At 41.9% G+C, this 16532-nt stretch overlaps 1 protein-coding gene across 8 annotated transcripts in view; it reads left to right on the top strand.

The window, feature by feature from the left end:
• LOC109955507 (LIM and calponin homology domains-containing protein 1-like) overlaps nucleotides 1-16532 on the top strand; it is a 41192-nt gene that overhangs the window by 7774 nt on the left and 16886 nt on the right. For 2 of the 8 annotated variants that reach the window (XM_020591729.1, XM_020591731.1), the window contains exons 2-16: nucleotides 2342-2412; nucleotides 2520-2589; nucleotides 2691-2797; nucleotides 2891-2921; nucleotides 3008-3118; nucleotides 4326-4453; nucleotides 4655-4725; nucleotides 6258-6459; nucleotides 10683-11039; nucleotides 11164-11493; nucleotides 12508-12858; nucleotides 13127-13165; nucleotides 14749-14878; nucleotides 15018-15175; nucleotides 15340-15979. In XM_020591729.1, coding sequence (XP_020447385.1) covers nucleotides 2342-2412; nucleotides 2520-2589; nucleotides 2691-2797; nucleotides 2891-2921; nucleotides 3008-3118; nucleotides 4326-4453; nucleotides 4655-4725; nucleotides 6258-6459; nucleotides 10683-11039; nucleotides 11164-11493; nucleotides 12508-12858; nucleotides 13127-13165; nucleotides 14749-14878; nucleotides 15018-15175; nucleotides 15340-15979 — 2796 coding nt within the window. The other 6 variants (XM_020591730.1, XM_020591732.1, XM_020591733.1 and 3 more) reach the window with 6 other exon arrangements.

The following is a 16532-nucleotide window of genomic DNA, read 5'->3' as shown; positions in this document are numbered from 1 at the left end:
CCTCCTCTGGATCCGGTCAGTGTATAGTGAGTCCAGATCCAGAAGAGGCCTCCCTACAATGCCCTGAGCTGTTCTCACCACCCGGGTCAAGTCCTCTCTGTCCTGTGCCGTGCAGCTCCCGTACCACACTGTTGCACTGAGACAGAGGATGTTCTCTACTGTCGCTCTGTAGAAGTTTGCGAGCAACTAAGAGGAGAGACCAGCACGTTTCAGCTTCCTGAGGAAGAAAAGCCTTTGCTGGGTTTTCTTCACCAGGTAGGATGTGTTCAGATACCAGGTCAGGTATTACAGGGATTACAGTATTAAATGCCGAACTGAAGTCAACAAATAGCATCCTGACATACTGTAAGTGTTAGGATGCTCCAGGTGGGACAGGGCTGTGTGTAATGCTATTGAGACAGCATCCTCTGTTGATCGGTTCTCTCTGTAGGTGAACTGATGGCTGACCAACAGGGATGATGTCCTTGAGGTGCTTTAGGACAATCCTCTCAAAGCACTTCATGATTACTGGTGTCAGAGCAACAGGGCGGTAATCACAAGCCATCAGATACCCAGGGATTTTCACCCACACTGTTGTATAATGTGACTGTCTCCTCAAATACTGCAACTCTGTTCTAAACGTGTTGCCTGAGAATGTGACTCTTAATGTGTAATTACCAAATAAATAACTGCAAGGTATTACAGCTTGTAATGGTTTTAATTTCTTAAAATGTGGCAGATTTTAAGCATTACAGCTATGTTTCAAAAATATTAGAAATGGACTTTTTGCATAATGTCCTCTTTGTCCTTGCTGGTGATGTCAGCGCTCACCTGTAACACACACACGTGCAGGTGTTGATGATGCATGAGTGAACTCTGCACAGTGGGAACGTGAAGACCAAATGGGGACTCAGTGAATGGTCACAACAGCTGTGTAGTTGGCGGTGGTGCTAATCAGCTCCTTGTCTCCATGTCTTTGCTGACTCCATCACGTCTCTCTTGCTCAGTGTCTGTATTTCTCAGCCAGCTTAGCAGAGTAAGTGCAACAAGACAATAACAAGTATTTAATAACAATAAATCTAATCTAACCGAAAACACACATACAAGAAAAATACCACACTCATTTAATAACAATAAATCTAATCTAACCAAAAACACACACGTACAAGAAAAATACCACACTTTGTATAGTGGTCTCACAGACCTACAAAAAAGCAAAAGACACTAGATTAAAACATCTAGAAGTTGTCATCACTTAAAACAGATTTGTTAAAACATGGACAGAGGTGGAAGACTTCAACTTTGACACCAGCAGAAAATGGAAAAACCTCCACAAGGTAATTTTCAATGAACTCTGTAAGAACTGGAGCACCTCAGGGAGACTTCTGGCTTCCATGCAAGTAGAGCCAGGAAGAGTGGCAAAATGCATCGCCTCCTCTTTCAAAAGTCACATGACACATCCAGAACAGCATGTCACCATTCGGAACTTGTTGCCTCCGCTTAGCAAGCTCTTCACACGGCGAAACCGAGTTGGTGTGGTTTAGGTGAATGCAAGACATATTGAAGGAAAAAGAATTGGTGTCTCTTTTTTCCTTCAAGAACCTTATGAAGAGTTCCCGTGTTGCCTCACATGAAGGTTGCCCCCCACAGAAGTTATAACTTCCATAGCCTCCTGGTCTCCTGGATGTGGGGCAGGTCTCGGTTTCTTAGGGTCACCTCAGTGAAGACAGACGGCAAGGATCCTTTTGAGTGTTGCAGCTGTCTACTGAGGTGTGGATTTTCTCCAGGTTCTCCGGTTTCCCCCACATTCTTAAAAAACATGCAACAACTGATTTTTAATTTGTACTTAATTGATCTCTCTAAATTGTACTTCAAAAGCATAAACTTAAATGCTACAGAAGTGCATTGCATTCACCAAAGAAATAAATAATTGGAGAACCTTGTCACATAATTAATTTTTGTTGTCTTTTACAGGCTATAACTGCTCTAAAAAGCAGGGTGTGTGGGTTGGTGATGTGGTAGTATGTCAGTGTTAGCTTCCTGAGTCTTCCGTCTGTGCAGGATAGACAGCAAACTGAGTCCAAGTTTGAGTATTGAGGTTATCATTGCAGCTATTCCAAGCTAATACTAGCTAGTACTTCAACTCTGTTGATGCTGAGTACCAGTTGGATACCAGTACTTTCTTTTTCCCAAATTAAAATCTGTGTACCATGCGGCAGTGATTATTTTTGTATAACATTACACGAGGACTAAGATTGCTGTGAGTTGGTAGCCCACTTTGTCTGATAATGGTAGCTTGTTCTTTTCATCACTAATACCTAGTTGCAGTTCTAGTTCCGGTCCCTTTCCTTTACATCCACAGGCTGTAACAGGAAAGAGTTTTGGAGACAAGGACTTCCGCAGTGCACTGGAGAATGGCATCCTGTTATGCGAGTAAGCCTGTGACTTTGGTGACATCTTAATATTTCAGTTTTTGATATCTCAAAAACAGCAAAAACATACATCAACATACATTTCTGCTTCTCCCTTCCTCCACGAAGGCTGCTGAGTGCAATCAGACCAGGACTGGTCAAGAAGATCAACAGACTGCCCACCCCCATTGCTGGGCTGGTAAGAAAACACTCTCCAGTGTGATATTGAGTTCTGTAAACCACCCTGTTCGTCAAAGTGATATATTCTGACTGTCTGTGGTCCCCTGCTGTGTCCTTTAGGACAACCTGTCAGTCTTCCTGCGGGGCTGTGAGGAGTTGGGCCTGAAGGGCTCCCAGCTATTTGACCCTGGAGACTTGCAGGACACATCCATACAAGCCAACCTCAAGTAAATAGGCGTGTGTGTTTGTGGCTTTTTATCCTTGCACATATGCATTTTAATGTTGTATCACATGATGGTAACACACTTTTCTCTTACTAGAGACTCAGACTACAACCGCAAACTAAAAAACGTGAGTTATTATTGTCCTTTATCTTTTTCTGCTAGTGCATTGCACTGATAAAAAATACACCAAACCCTTGTATCTATGCCTCCCAGGTGCTGACCACAGTGTTCTGGCTGGGGAAGGCTGCCGGTGGCTGTGCCTCCTACAGTGGCCCTACTCTCAACCTCAAGGAGTTTGAAGGGCTGCTTGCTCAAATGAAGATGGTGAGTGCGGAGAGCAGAGAAGTGAGGAGGAGGAAGGAGACGGGCAGAAAGACAGAGTAGCACAGAGGAGATGCGGGGGATGGATTCCTTAGCTTCCTGTCTTTGTTAGGGTGCAGGAGAAACTCGTGTAGGAGACACATTTTTGTTTTTGTTACACCATAGCTCTGCATGTTTTGTCTTTTGGATCAATTGAGGCTCATTCAAATTAGTTCCTCTTTGCACTTTAAATTTCTTACACAAGATACAATGAGCATTTGTCTATAAGTTACTCTTCCTTCACCTCTTTTGTGTCTCCTCTCCCAATAATTTCTCTTCTCACTTCTCTAGTTATTTTTTATTCATCTTTGCTACTTTATGCTGTTATTACATGTTATGTCATCATGCTGCCATCTGTGACTCTGTTACTTTGTAGACACATTCTTGTACAACACAAGAATGATAGATAATAGACATGACATTAAAACCATAACCCATATGGAATACTGCTTATTAATGAGAAAACACCGATTTTCCAGAAATTGCTGTGACCCCCCTCAACCTTTAACACTAAACTAACAAATTCAAATTCATCCCAGGTATGTATCACTACCAAAGCAAACATATTAGTATAAAATCCAACCGCTTTTAGCATGTCTTGCAGATATTAAGGCCTGGATGTCGTTAAATTGCCTGAAGCTAAATGATGCAAAAACGGAGGTTATAGTATTTGGCCGGAATATGTCTGGCGACCCTCCTCCGGTAGACCTAGGCTTTTTGGGGCAGTATGTGCGATCCGTTGTCAATGATTTAGGTTTTAGAATAGACTCGGATTTGCGAATGGAGAGCCAGATAACAGGAATGACACTCTGTCCGTGGTGTTAGTGTTTATATTACTGTCTATAGCTTTTTATGTGTTGTTTTTATATTTGTATGATATGTTAAGTGCTTTGGTCAGCTGTGCTGTGGTAAAGCGCTATATAAATAAAGTTGAGTTGAGTTGAGTTGAGTAAAAATATTTGCTAATTTATGAGATTATTTGTTTAATTAGGAGGAAACAATAACTCAAGAACAATATATAGTACAAACTTCATAATTACATCACAGGTGCCCCATCCCTATGTGGAGTAGATGATGTGTTTAGATTTTGGTGTGCCTTGCTGCATGCATTTGCATAATAATTAGTTAAAATCGATATTTATAAAGCTTCATGTGTGTCCTGTGTTTGTAGGAGAGTGAGGAAGGAGGTGACAGTTCACAGAAGCGCAGTGTTAGAGACAGTGGCTATGACTGCTGGGATTCTGAAAGGAGCGAGTCTCTCTCTCCACCACGACACACTCGAGACAACTCCCTAGACAGGTGAGAGCCATCTAGCACTGCACACTCAGGCATACATATACCCAAAAATATGGATGCACACAACCGGGGTATTTAAGCTCACTTATGAAAAGTTCAGTACAACTTTTGGCACAAAACTGACATTCAAATAAATATCGTGTGATTTTAGTTGCTAGTACATGAAAATAACATATTTTTTGTGTGTTTTCTTTTGTTTTTCAGTCTGGACTCCTTTGGTTCCCGCTCACAGCACAGCCCAGCTCCTGATGTAGTCAATCGAGGCAACAGTGATGGTTAGTTCTGAGAAATGTCTCCCCTATAGCAAAGGTTTTTGAACATTTGACTGAGCCAGGCTGTTTCCCCTTGCTTCCAGCCTTTGGGCTAAGCTAGGCCAATTGGCTCTGAGCTCTTGCTCCATACTTAGTGTACAAACATGAGAGTGGTACAGATCCTATTCTGTTCCTTTAAATCAGAAATACAAAAACCACTCATCCATAAATAGTCTGACTGCCATTCTCTAACATGCCGGGGTTTTAACCTTGGTATGTCATAGTTAGTGAGGCTGGCTGTGGACAACAGCTGAACATCTCAGACTGTGGGTGTGTGTGCCTTTGTATTACTTACACTATGGGGACTGAAACCTGGTAACACGCTCACATTGTGGGTACCGCCCTCTGGTCCCCACAAGGAAATCACTGAATTATAGGGCGGTAACTTGGTAAAGTTAGGGTGAGGTCAGGGTTAGGTGTTAGGCATGTAGTGGTTAGGGTTAAGGCTACGATAAGTCTACAGGAAATGAATGTAAGTCAATTAAAAGTGCCCACAAGGAATGAAAACACAACGTGTGTGTGTGTGCCCCAGATGTAGTAGCTGTTGGTCTAAGTAACAATCAGTAGAGATTTGGACACTGGAAATACAGACTGAGGTTAACATCCTGCCTGTCTGTGTGTGTGTGGGGGGGTGTCCACAGACATCCTGTTTGTGTCTTTTATGTTGACCGTATATTATGTGATCAGCAGGGTGACAAAAGGCACACTATTCCAGAGCTGGGAATAGATTCATTCGTTAGATTCCCTGCAGTCACAAAGAAAGTACACCGCCCTGCTAAGTAACATTTATTGCCCACCAGGATATATAGTGTGATATACAGTCCAGAGAGTAAGTTACACAGTTTTGTTCTTCAAGCTTTGCACTTTATCATATTTGATTTGAGCATGCCTACTACTTGCTGAAGGCAGAGAGACCCCACACCAAACAAGAGCGGAGGGCGACTGCAGAGAAGGTCTGAGTGAGCATAATGTGGGAAAATACCAAATGTCTGGTGATGTCTATGGGTCAAAGACTTCTGGCAGTCATTGACTGCAAAGGATTTTCCACAATATTAAATGTGACAATCTTGTTAAAAGGGCTTTAACACCTACACAGTTCTCTCTATATTGACATAAATCTGCTCAAATAAAAGTTAACACTGTCCACTTTAATGTAACATATACTTATTTTATTTAATATTTAATGTGCAGAAGCACTGACTATTGACTATAGTTGGATCTGCTCTGTATGTCTATTTGCAGAATATTTCATAGGTTTATACAGAAAAAGGTTTTCGAAAGGTTGCCAAGAAAAGAAGTGATCATGTTTCTCACTGACTGATACTGGTATTGCAGTAACATTTAAATGAACACCAAACAGAAACAGAGTTGGACAGGTGGGAAACAAACCTGGATGTGGAGCCAACATGCCTTGACTCTATAATGTTTACAGAGGTCATTTTGTAACCTTCTTCTCTGTTTGCTGTTTTTTTGCCTTTTCTGTCTTTGTCGCCCAGGGCGAGGCAGTGACTCGGAGGCTGATGCTCACAGCAGGAAGCCGGATGTACGGAAGGATGACATGTTGGCCAGACGGACTGCCAGCAGTGAATCAAGAAGCTCCATCCCTTTTAACCAGTTTCTTCCTAACAGAACCAATGCCACCTGCTACATCCCCACTCCACGCCGAAAACCACATGCAGAGGAGGGAGAGCAGCGAAGGTAATGACCAACACATTATTAAAATAAATATGTGCCAGGATTTTGTTTGTAAAGTAAATTCTAAAGTGTTGCAGTGGAAAACAAAATCTGAGCAGTAAGAAAAGGTAAAACACACACATGGACACTTTCATCATCCCTAAGCTTTCCCTGACTTTATACACCATTCCCCAGTTGCTCCACTGTGGAACAGAGCAGAACAATTGGACCCCACCAGAAAACTCCAAAAACTGTCACTTGGGCACCTGAAAACAATGGTGAAAAATTAAAACAGGAAGAGAAGAAGGTAACCCAGGAAGTGCTGGAGCAGAGAAGGCTGCAGAAATTGGAGAAGGCAGGGATTAAAGTTCTTCCTGCTGCCGTTCGCTACAGCAGGTCAGGGAGGACAGGCATGAGTTCTGCTGCTGTCGTGGTTGGACAGTTTTGGTTGTGCTGACTAACAAGAAGTTGTGATTGTAACTATGTTTTTTTTCCTGATGTGATTGATTCACACTGGTGCTATACTGTAGATTATGTTTGGTTTCAGCAGTCTGGCTACTTGGTGATGATTTTTGTATATCACTGTTCTGTGGAGAGCCTGATTGACTGTTTGCTCATTATCGCTGTTATGGGAGAGGTTGATTTAAATCATGTCTGTTGTTAACAGTGCAGTGGACGTTTCAATGGATGGGTTTGCGACCTGTTTGAGTGACTGTGTTTGGGTTGGTTGACTGCAGACTTTGACTAACTTACAAGACCTTCTAATAATTTCTGTGGGCACACGCTAAAGTCCGAATTTTGCACGTCACGACCTCTGCTCACAGCATGGCATGATGGATTTTTAATTATCTCTGAAATGACCGTGCTATGCTGTGCTATGTCCAACCCCAGCCCTCCCAAAATGGAGGAACAGGAAGTGAGAGCACAATCTCCAAACATTATCCTTCGTCATGATAATGAGTTTTTGAGCTCTAAGAAGTCTGCCTGGGATTCCTCCTCTGATGGAGAGGAAGAAGCACAAGTGCGGAAAGTTCCAGATGTTCGTAGAGATGACTTGGCATCCAGGCGAGCTCATCGTGGCCCCGTTGCTCCCAAAGTGCATCAATTTGTACCTCCACCTGTATGTAGCAACAAAGATCGAGAACGCTGGGAAGGTATTAGACGAGCCTCACAGCAAACACTACAAGAGAAAGAGATCAGGTCAGCCATGTGTATGTTTGTGTTTATCGCTGTTGTTCTTGCATTTCCTCTAACTTTTAAAATGTCTTTCCCATTTTCCTGTTCTTTCTTTCTTTGGATGTTGTGATCACTTGGGGTTTGATGTGTGTGCTCCATTTTGGTTTGCAATGTGTGTCGTGTGATGGCACTGTACTGGCTCTGTGACTGGACAGTGAGAAGGAAGCAGTCCCTGACATCATTACACGCAGAGACAACCCCTTCTTAAAATCTGCCTCTTGCCACCAGAAAGAGGACGATGAGGAGAAAGAGGGAGAGGAGGGAAAGGTTAAGGTGATGCCTAACAAACACAAGGATGACCTGGCTCGCAGGCGGGCTCAGACTAGGCCCATCCTTCACAGGGATGGACCCATGAGCTTTATTTCTGCCTCCATGAGTCAGGCAGATGTGCAGAAGTGGGAGAGGCTCAAGATGACTGAACCCAGGTGCCTAACACACACTTTTTATTCAGCACACATGTAGTAGAAAGCACTTAAATGCTGCTGTATGTCAAGTGTGTTGTTTGTTAGTGACTTTCCATATCAAAGGTGATAAGGGTATGTGCAATGATTAATTTTAGGTCCAGTCTTTAGTAAACAATTGCAAGCAAAATAGCATCATAAATCTGCAGAGATATAACCAAGAAAGCTTTTATTTGAATAAATAGTGAACACTAGATGTTTCTGAAACCCCTAACAAACAGCAGCTTGAGTATGAGCAGGATTTAATACTGGATGCATCCAATCAAAGCCTCACTAAACTGCTCGAAGCCTAAAGAACCTATCTACTGTATCTCTGTCAACTTTTAAAATTCTACTACTTTTGTAACAACAGTTCCTTTTTTAACAAAGGTTTAAGATTGAACAGTAAAAGGAAAGAATACAGATGCAAGACAGAACGTCAATATTTATAAAAAAATATGCTTTATGAGTTCGCTACAGTATCACTTACCGTGGAGTTGTGCTTCTTCGAATATGGTTAAATATCGTGAAATGTCTCCACAGATCTGTGCTGAGAAAGGTGTTATGGGTAACCATGCAGTAGATCACAGAGGCTCACAAAGGAGCTGAAAAGCAGACCTGCCAAATCTTCACATCATGCACGTCTGCACCTTAAGCATGCTGGTCTCCTTTGACTCTTGGAAATTGTGACAGGCTTTTGTCCATTGTGAATAATGAATGAGTGATCACAGAAATGATCTAACAGATACATTGATATAGTAGTAAATACAGTTTACTTGAGCTAGATTTAAGGATGTAAAATAATTTCAGTCACCTCTAGTACTTCCATCATCCGTCTGTCAATATTCTATCATTTTTTATCTTTCGTATCCTGTTGTAAGCAGCTTTACATTTCCCTAGACATTCCCTTCTCTCTTTGTCTCTGCTCTCCTCATTGTTGTGCACTTCAGTTCTCAGTCTTCTTTGGCAGGCATTGAAACAGAGTAAGGAATTGGCTAGTGTGTGTGAGACTGTGTGAGAGACCATAAAAGAAAAGAGGCGACTATTGGCTGTGAGCACTGCTTCAGCTTTGTTTTTCTGTGCTGATGTCATTCGATGGGATAAAGAGTTTTTTGTGTTCCCAGAGTAGCAGCAGCCAGTGGGGGAATGTGGATACCTATAGTAGATAAAAAGCTGGGTCTGTATGTGTGAATGTACATGTGTTGAGGGGATCTAGGTGACAACAGGCTTTTGTCCTGTTCTACATATCCACACTTCCTGTCTGATTCATCATTTCCACCCTTCCTTTGTCTTCACAGCCTGATCCTTTGTCTCTAGTTGCTCATGATTTCTTTTCCTCCCTCATCTTTTGTATGTGTGTTTGTGTGTGTGTCTTCATTTGTGAGGTTGTTATATCTACAGTGAGGCTAGTCTGGCCCCTGTGTGTCAGGCTTGTCTGGAGAAAACTTATGGGAGTCCTTTCAGCGGATCAGCAAAGGCTGGACGAGGTCACAGCAAAGTTGTGACCTTTGGGGGCGTGACTGAAATTGAGCAGCCAATAGACACAGTCACGTCAAGTGAAGGGGAGGAGACAGAATTGCTAAGACGACTCCTTTCCAAGGCAACTGTAGCCATGCCTATCGTTGGCCTGGGCTCCCAGCTTTCAGAGTGGGAACGCAGGTATGGATGAGGCCAAATAGAAGACAGCTTCGGCTACAGTGGCTGGAATCTAAAGTCGCTTGCAGTAGGATAGACTGCACTGAGGAATAAATGAGTCCTTTTTCTTTTGCATTACTTGTTGATTGATTTAATTGGTTGCTACTGTCACTTAGGAAAACGTCAAGTCTATTTGAATTAGTAAATTAGTTAGTTTGGATGCGCCACTCTGCAGTCTACTTGATTTGCTTGTATTTTAATAAGAAACAAGGTACACACACGCACATGTGTGTGTACCTTGCTGTGATCAGCTAGACTGACTAACCAATATGGGTTTTTGACGCCAATATATCAATAATTGAGAGGTTAAAAAATAATCCAATAATAAAAACCTGTAGACCAATTGTTACCGTCTACATAAACACAAACACACGAGCAAAATTTTATTGCGGTTTACCTTAAAGCTGTGACACATGTATGCAAATTTGACATCTTTATATATAGTAACAATTTCTATCTTAAATTTTTGTTCTTTACATTTATTTTTTTTCACACTGGTCTTCTAGCGCCCCCTTAGGAATATTCTACATTGCATTTCACTACACATACAGTATCACTTGTGTTCTGTATGTAAAAAAGAAAAGCACTCCACTTAAAACATGGAGCTAGTCAAGTGACACTGATGTGGCTCAAAATCTCATCAAAGGCTTTTGGCATTGCCTTTGCATTATTTTGCTGAGATTCTCTCTTGAATGGCTTTATGCTTGATTGTTTTGATCTCTCTGAAAATATAAATGTATTCTCTGCTCCTAGTGAACATTCTTGGCCTGCTTGTCTGCATGTTCATGCCTGGGTTTTATGACTATAGTTGCAAGTTTGGGTATAGATTAGCAAACTTTGTTGTTTCAGTTAGAGCTATATGTGGTGCTCTCACAGCCAGGAAGATAGAGCTGACCTCAATCAAACTGCCACTCCCAGTGCTCACCTGACACCCCGGAGCCCTGAGGCTGCTATGACGCTCGCTGAGCTGGATGCTCGTCTAGCTCAGTATGAACAGAGAACAACAGAGGAGGAGGAGGACGAGGAGGAGAGGATCCCAGATCTTCAGAAAGATGACATGATGGCAAGGAGGACAGGTGTTTTTCATAAACAAAACACCACTGCTGTGACTTACAACCGTTTCCTGCCTCTGCCCAGCTCCAAGTGCCGCACACAAATGGATGACACTACTGATGCTGCTCCGCAGAACAGAAGGGAGATGGAGGTAGACAGGAGCAAGAAATCAAATGCCAGGTGTGCAGAGTTTTGTGTTAGACTGTATGCAGTGTGCAAAGGGCACTAACAAGCTTGGTGTGGTTTGCAAAGAGATCTCCATTTTGATGTTCAGTTAATTTAGTTATATGAGTTTCTGTCATAGAGTGGAGCCACAGCAACCCAGACTTCCAATGGAAACACAGCAACCGCAGCCTGACACAACGGTGATCCAGTCAACATTTCATAGCGAACATGAAAATGATGATGAGGAGGAGGAGTATGAACAAAGTGAGCCTGTCCCTGACCTGGACAAGGATGATATGATGGCTCGCAGGACTGGAGCGTTCCACAAGCCGCTTGCAGCCAGAACAAATCAGTCCTTCAACCAGTTCCTGCCTGTACCTGGTACAGTAAAATATAACATCAGCCCAGTGTCTGCAATGAAACAGCTACACAGCAGACCCAAACTCACAGAGAAGATGGCTAGTGAAAGGTATTTATTGTCTGAATGGTGACAAGATTGTGCCAGCCACCACCGTAGCTACTGTAACTACATGTAAAGAATATTATACTGGCAAAGGTTTAATCATGTTTTCAGGTTATATGTTCAGCAGTGCTAACATTAGTATGTCCCTTTAGATGATTTAGAGTTGATCCTGACTTGTTGTTTTGGTGCTATGCAAGCATTTCCTGAGTGCCTGTAGCTGTGGTTTTATTTGTATTATCTGTATATCAAACGACTGGTCGACTTTGATTTGCTGTTATGGTCGAATTCATGCAACTCTGTTTTTCACATGGCTTGGCGTAGTTTGTGCTTGGATTGGACTAATCTGGTCTTTTCTTTTGTTTGTTGAGGTCTAACTTTGGCATTGTGTGGCATCACTTTGGTGTCAGCTGGAGCGTTCAGCTGTTATTTTTGTATTTAAATTGTAAATCACTGCTGAATCACATAGGGAGGAAAACTGTGGATGCACTACTCTCTAGTGTTTCAAGTTCTTTGGGTTAGTTCACCCAAATGACAGAAATTACATGTCAAATTGGCCGAAAAGCCGCCAACAGGGGACACACCAGGAAGACGAGCACTGACAAATGCTCACCAGCAGCCCGATAGTGGCAGACAGCTGATGTTGGCCTGGTGTGTCTCTGACCTAATAGTGCACCAGTTGAACACTGTCTATATTTTTCATATGGTTCCTACCAATTAATACCAAATTACACAGTTCTTTCCAGGAAACCTGTCAAATAAACTGGAAAGCATGTTTTAGTCTACCTCTGATTGTATGTAGCCATACAAAACATTCTTTTGTGATTTGGGTGATCTAACTCCTTAAGCCATTTCTGGCCTCTCCAGCAGGTTTTGTTTTGCCTTTGACTGAACCAAGATATTCCAGCTTTCACAACAACTACTTGGGTGTCGTCAAAAGTGCATCTGTGATACTGTGATACAGCTGTTGATTTACCATTTAAACACTTTCATGGTAATCTTGGCCTTATCACTGGATTTTAGCAGCATCATTACCATGGCAGTGAAACCTCATGCCCCACCTTCCCAACCCCCAACCGGCCCCAAGAGTGCAGGACTGACAGAGAGGCAGGAGGAGGAGGATGGAAAACAAAAGGGAAACATGATGTTCCCTTACACCTCTGTCACAGATGTGATTGAACCCCTCTCTTCTCCATCACTCACACCTCCACCCAGTCTCGCTGGTGCTCACATCTGTAAATTGGAGGCCAAGCTGGGAAGGCAGAGTGTGAAGCAAAACATTGAAGAAAGCATGGAAGAGAGAAAGAGGGATGTGAATGAGCAACCAGTAAAGAAACCCTTCTGGCTGACAGATGATGAGCTCCCTCCCATGATGTGAGATGCCCACTGAACTATTTTTGAATGTGTCTTCACTTCCATTTTCTGATTTGTTCATACAGTTTAATTTATTTACTAGATCTGTGAATGGAAGTGAACATGACCAAACATATACTCTCTACTAGTGTTTCTTACTGCAATGATAGCAAGTTTTAAATCGATGCCTGGCCTTGAGTTATGACTAGTGTACTCCTGCATAACACCATGCTCCCCTTTGCCTTACCTCCTCTCATTCATTTTATTCTATTGTATTCTATTGTTTTAGGATGAGCCGGCGAGTTGCTTTTATGTCTGAGGACACAGAGTAAGTCTTTTGGCGTGAACCTGGATCAGCTTCTGCATGATAACAATATATAAATACTGTGCACATTAGATTTCAATAGTACAGACCAAAGATGTATTAACACAACATATTAACATTACATGCACTGAGCTCATTATTGGCATCCAACTTTGAATGGTCCTAGTTTGCTTTTAATTTGTATTTTTAATCAGTCAGTGGTGGAAGAGGTACTCGGGTTTTTCACTTATGTAAAAGTGACAAAAATAGTTTTAAAAAAATACTCTCTTACAAGTCCTGCGTTCAAAATTTAAAAAAATTAAATACAAGTACTGGATTACAAATATTGATGCATTAATCTGTTCATTGCTTTAGTGTTGCAGCTGGTAAAGGTGGCACTGATTGTAATTTCTTTATATTGATGGGTAGCTTGTGAATTTCCACCAGAGGATCAATAATAGATCAAGTACAATATTTGCCTCTGAATTGTAGTGGAGTAGAAGTAGCATAAACATTCATACATAAAACTAGAGAGAACTCAGAGAGCTCAGACCTCCACCAAGGCAGACCCTGATTCTTAGTTCCAAGTCTCTAGCATTATTTCTTGTGTCACAGTAGTGAGATTTCTATGAGCCTTATAAATTTGAACATTTTGGATCACCACATCCGGAATATTACTTGGATCCAGATCAGGCTTTGGTGTGTGGTAGATCTTGGGTGGATGTTATCTTGTGATTTTTGTCCCAAGAAGGCATTAAGTATGGAGTTAGAAGCAAAAATAATGAAATTGGCCCTACCTCACAATGGTGAAGAATCTTTTAAAGGATTCCTGGATCCAGATGATGATCCGGATCACCTCTAAAATGAAACTGATTATTCCATTGGCCATACCCTACTGCTCCAGTTGAGTTATGTTGAGAACAAACAGCCAACCAAACCAACGAAACACTGGTAAAAACATAACCTCCTTGGCTGAGGTTACAAGTACATAAAGTAACTCAAAACTTAAGTACAGTTCTTTAAAAAATGCACTCAGTTCTGTTATATATATATTTTTTGCTTGTTTATTTAATACAGACTACTCAACTAATCAACTGTTATTACGTTTCTTTGTTTGCTCAGTTGCTTGTTTAGTTGCTTTGGGATAAGTTTATGAAAGGAGTAACTTGTTTCTCTTACAGTGTCAAGGTGTGGAGCAACACATACACAATAAAAGTCAACTATATACAGGAAAAATGATAATATTGTGTACCTATATATATATAATATAATATCATGTATGTCATGTATAGTTGACTGGATTTGTTGTGTATGTCTTGCTGTGTTTATATCTTGTAGTAGGTTGTTATTAGTGGCAAATCATCTTTATCTTATTTCTTTTTGATTGTTGAACATATATTGATTCATGTATAGTGATTACAGTGTATGTTTTTTAAATGTTGTGTTGGAAGTTTACACTAAAATGAGCAAAGTAAACAATGAAATGAAATGAATGAAATTAAATGTAATTTTATTTGCTGTTTTCCACAGTCAGAATGGGCACTGGATATTTTAGGTCAAGTTATTACATAATCTTTGCAAGATGATCCTGTGTTTTTCATTTCTAGGAGTGTGAGTATGGGTGACATGCTTAACGAGGAAGAGCCGGGGCACTTAACGCCACTCAGCCAGTCACGATATGAGCGCATGCATGAACAGTACAACAACTTTCGGGAAGATGAGGACCACTGGCAAGATGTAATAGACTTCTGACATTAAAACTGAATTAGACAGCATGTAGCATAGCATTTAAATAACAGCAGGAAAATATTAAATAAAATTACAGCAATATCCTGACTTAATGCTGCCTGTGTTTGACACTGTGAACATGTGACAGGACTTGGCTCGCTGGAAGAATCGCCGTCGCAGTGCGTCACAGGAGCTGATCAGGAAAGAGGAAGAGAGGAAGAGGATAGAGAAAAGGATGAAGGAGAAGGGGGGTGACGGCAACAAGAGGAAAAGCATTAAGACCTACAAAGAGATTGTGGAGGAGAAGTAAGGATGACACTGAGGCTCTTAATAGTGTTGCACGTGGCAGTTAAGATGTAACAGACCTATTTAAATAGGCCAAATTTAGCCTTGATCCTTTAGACATACTGTATCCAAAACACTACCTAAACACCAAATATTTTGTGTCTCTGCTGACTTGTCTATTCTAGAGAGCGCAGGGAAGCGGAGTTGTGTGAAGCCTACAGGAATGCAGCGACTCCAGAAGAGGCAGCCATGGTTTTACAGCGTTATGCTCTCCGTTTCACCATCAGCGATGCAACACTGGACAGCCTAAAACTGCCTAGATCCACCTCAAAACCTACATCAGACCTGAGTCATGTGGACAGGGAGCACAAACCCTCATCACCTGTTAATGAATCTGAAACATCAGAACCTCTACGCAAACCAGAACCAGAACCAGCTGTTACAGCAGTTCAGAGGCACACAAAACCTGAAGACGTGGAGACTGATACAGCATCAGTTTCTGTCACCACCAGCTCCCCAATGCATAACAGTTCCCTCTCCAAAGTGACAAACTCAGAAAATATACCACCTCAGTCATTAGAACTTAACCAACCTCAATCCAAACCAACAGAGTCTCCAGCTGCAGATCAGAAACAGCAGATGACAGGAGATGCACAGCCTCAAACTCAGTACTCTCCTCAGATTGTACAACTGCATCTTCATGCCACAGAGCTAGGGCATACACCCCCCTCCTCTTTATCTCTGCCCTCCAGGACTGTCCCCCTGCTGGCAGCCAAACCCTACTGCCAACCCAGGAACACACTGTCTGGACACAAACCTGTCAAGGTGAGTCGGTGATCACATGACACTTCATCATTCACCTCAGTGCCTGCCCTCATGTTTCGGAGATGTTTGTTGCTTCTAGGATGATTAGCAGTTTGACTTCTTACCCACTGACACGGGTACTGTTTTCATTTCTCTCCGTGCGGTTTAAAGATGTGTTGAAGAGCTTAGCTTAGCTTTGTCAGTAGCAGCAAGTCTCAACTTCTCCCAAAAAGCAGAAATTCATCTTTGAACTTTTCTAAAAGGGAAATATTCTTTTTACTGAACAACATGTGATTCACACATCACTGGCAAGAAATAAAGAACAAACTTCTTATCCACTTGATTTTTACATACTGCACAAATACACACAGATCTTTGTTTTCTGGTTGCTGCTCATCGTAGACAAACTCATTCCCTTTCTCCAAAGTTTTATTTACCTTTATTTTCATTTTCCATCCATCCATCCATCCATTTTCTTCCGCTTATCCGGGGCCGGGTCGCGGGGGCAGCAGTCTAAGCAAAGATGCCCAGACCTCCCTCTCTCCAGACACTTCCTCCAGCTCCTCCGGGGGAA

The sequence above is a fragment of the Monopterus albus genome, unplaced genomic scaffold (genome assembly GCF_001952655.1).
Source record: "Monopterus albus unplaced genomic scaffold, M_albus_1.0 scaffold15.1, whole genome shotgun sequence".
In the NCBI taxonomy this organism is placed as follows: domain Eukaryota; kingdom Metazoa; phylum Chordata; class Actinopteri; order Synbranchiformes; family Synbranchidae; genus Monopterus; species Monopterus albus.
The sequence above is the reverse complement of the archived record's forward strand: the minus strand, read 5'-3'. Positions and strand labels throughout refer to the sequence as shown.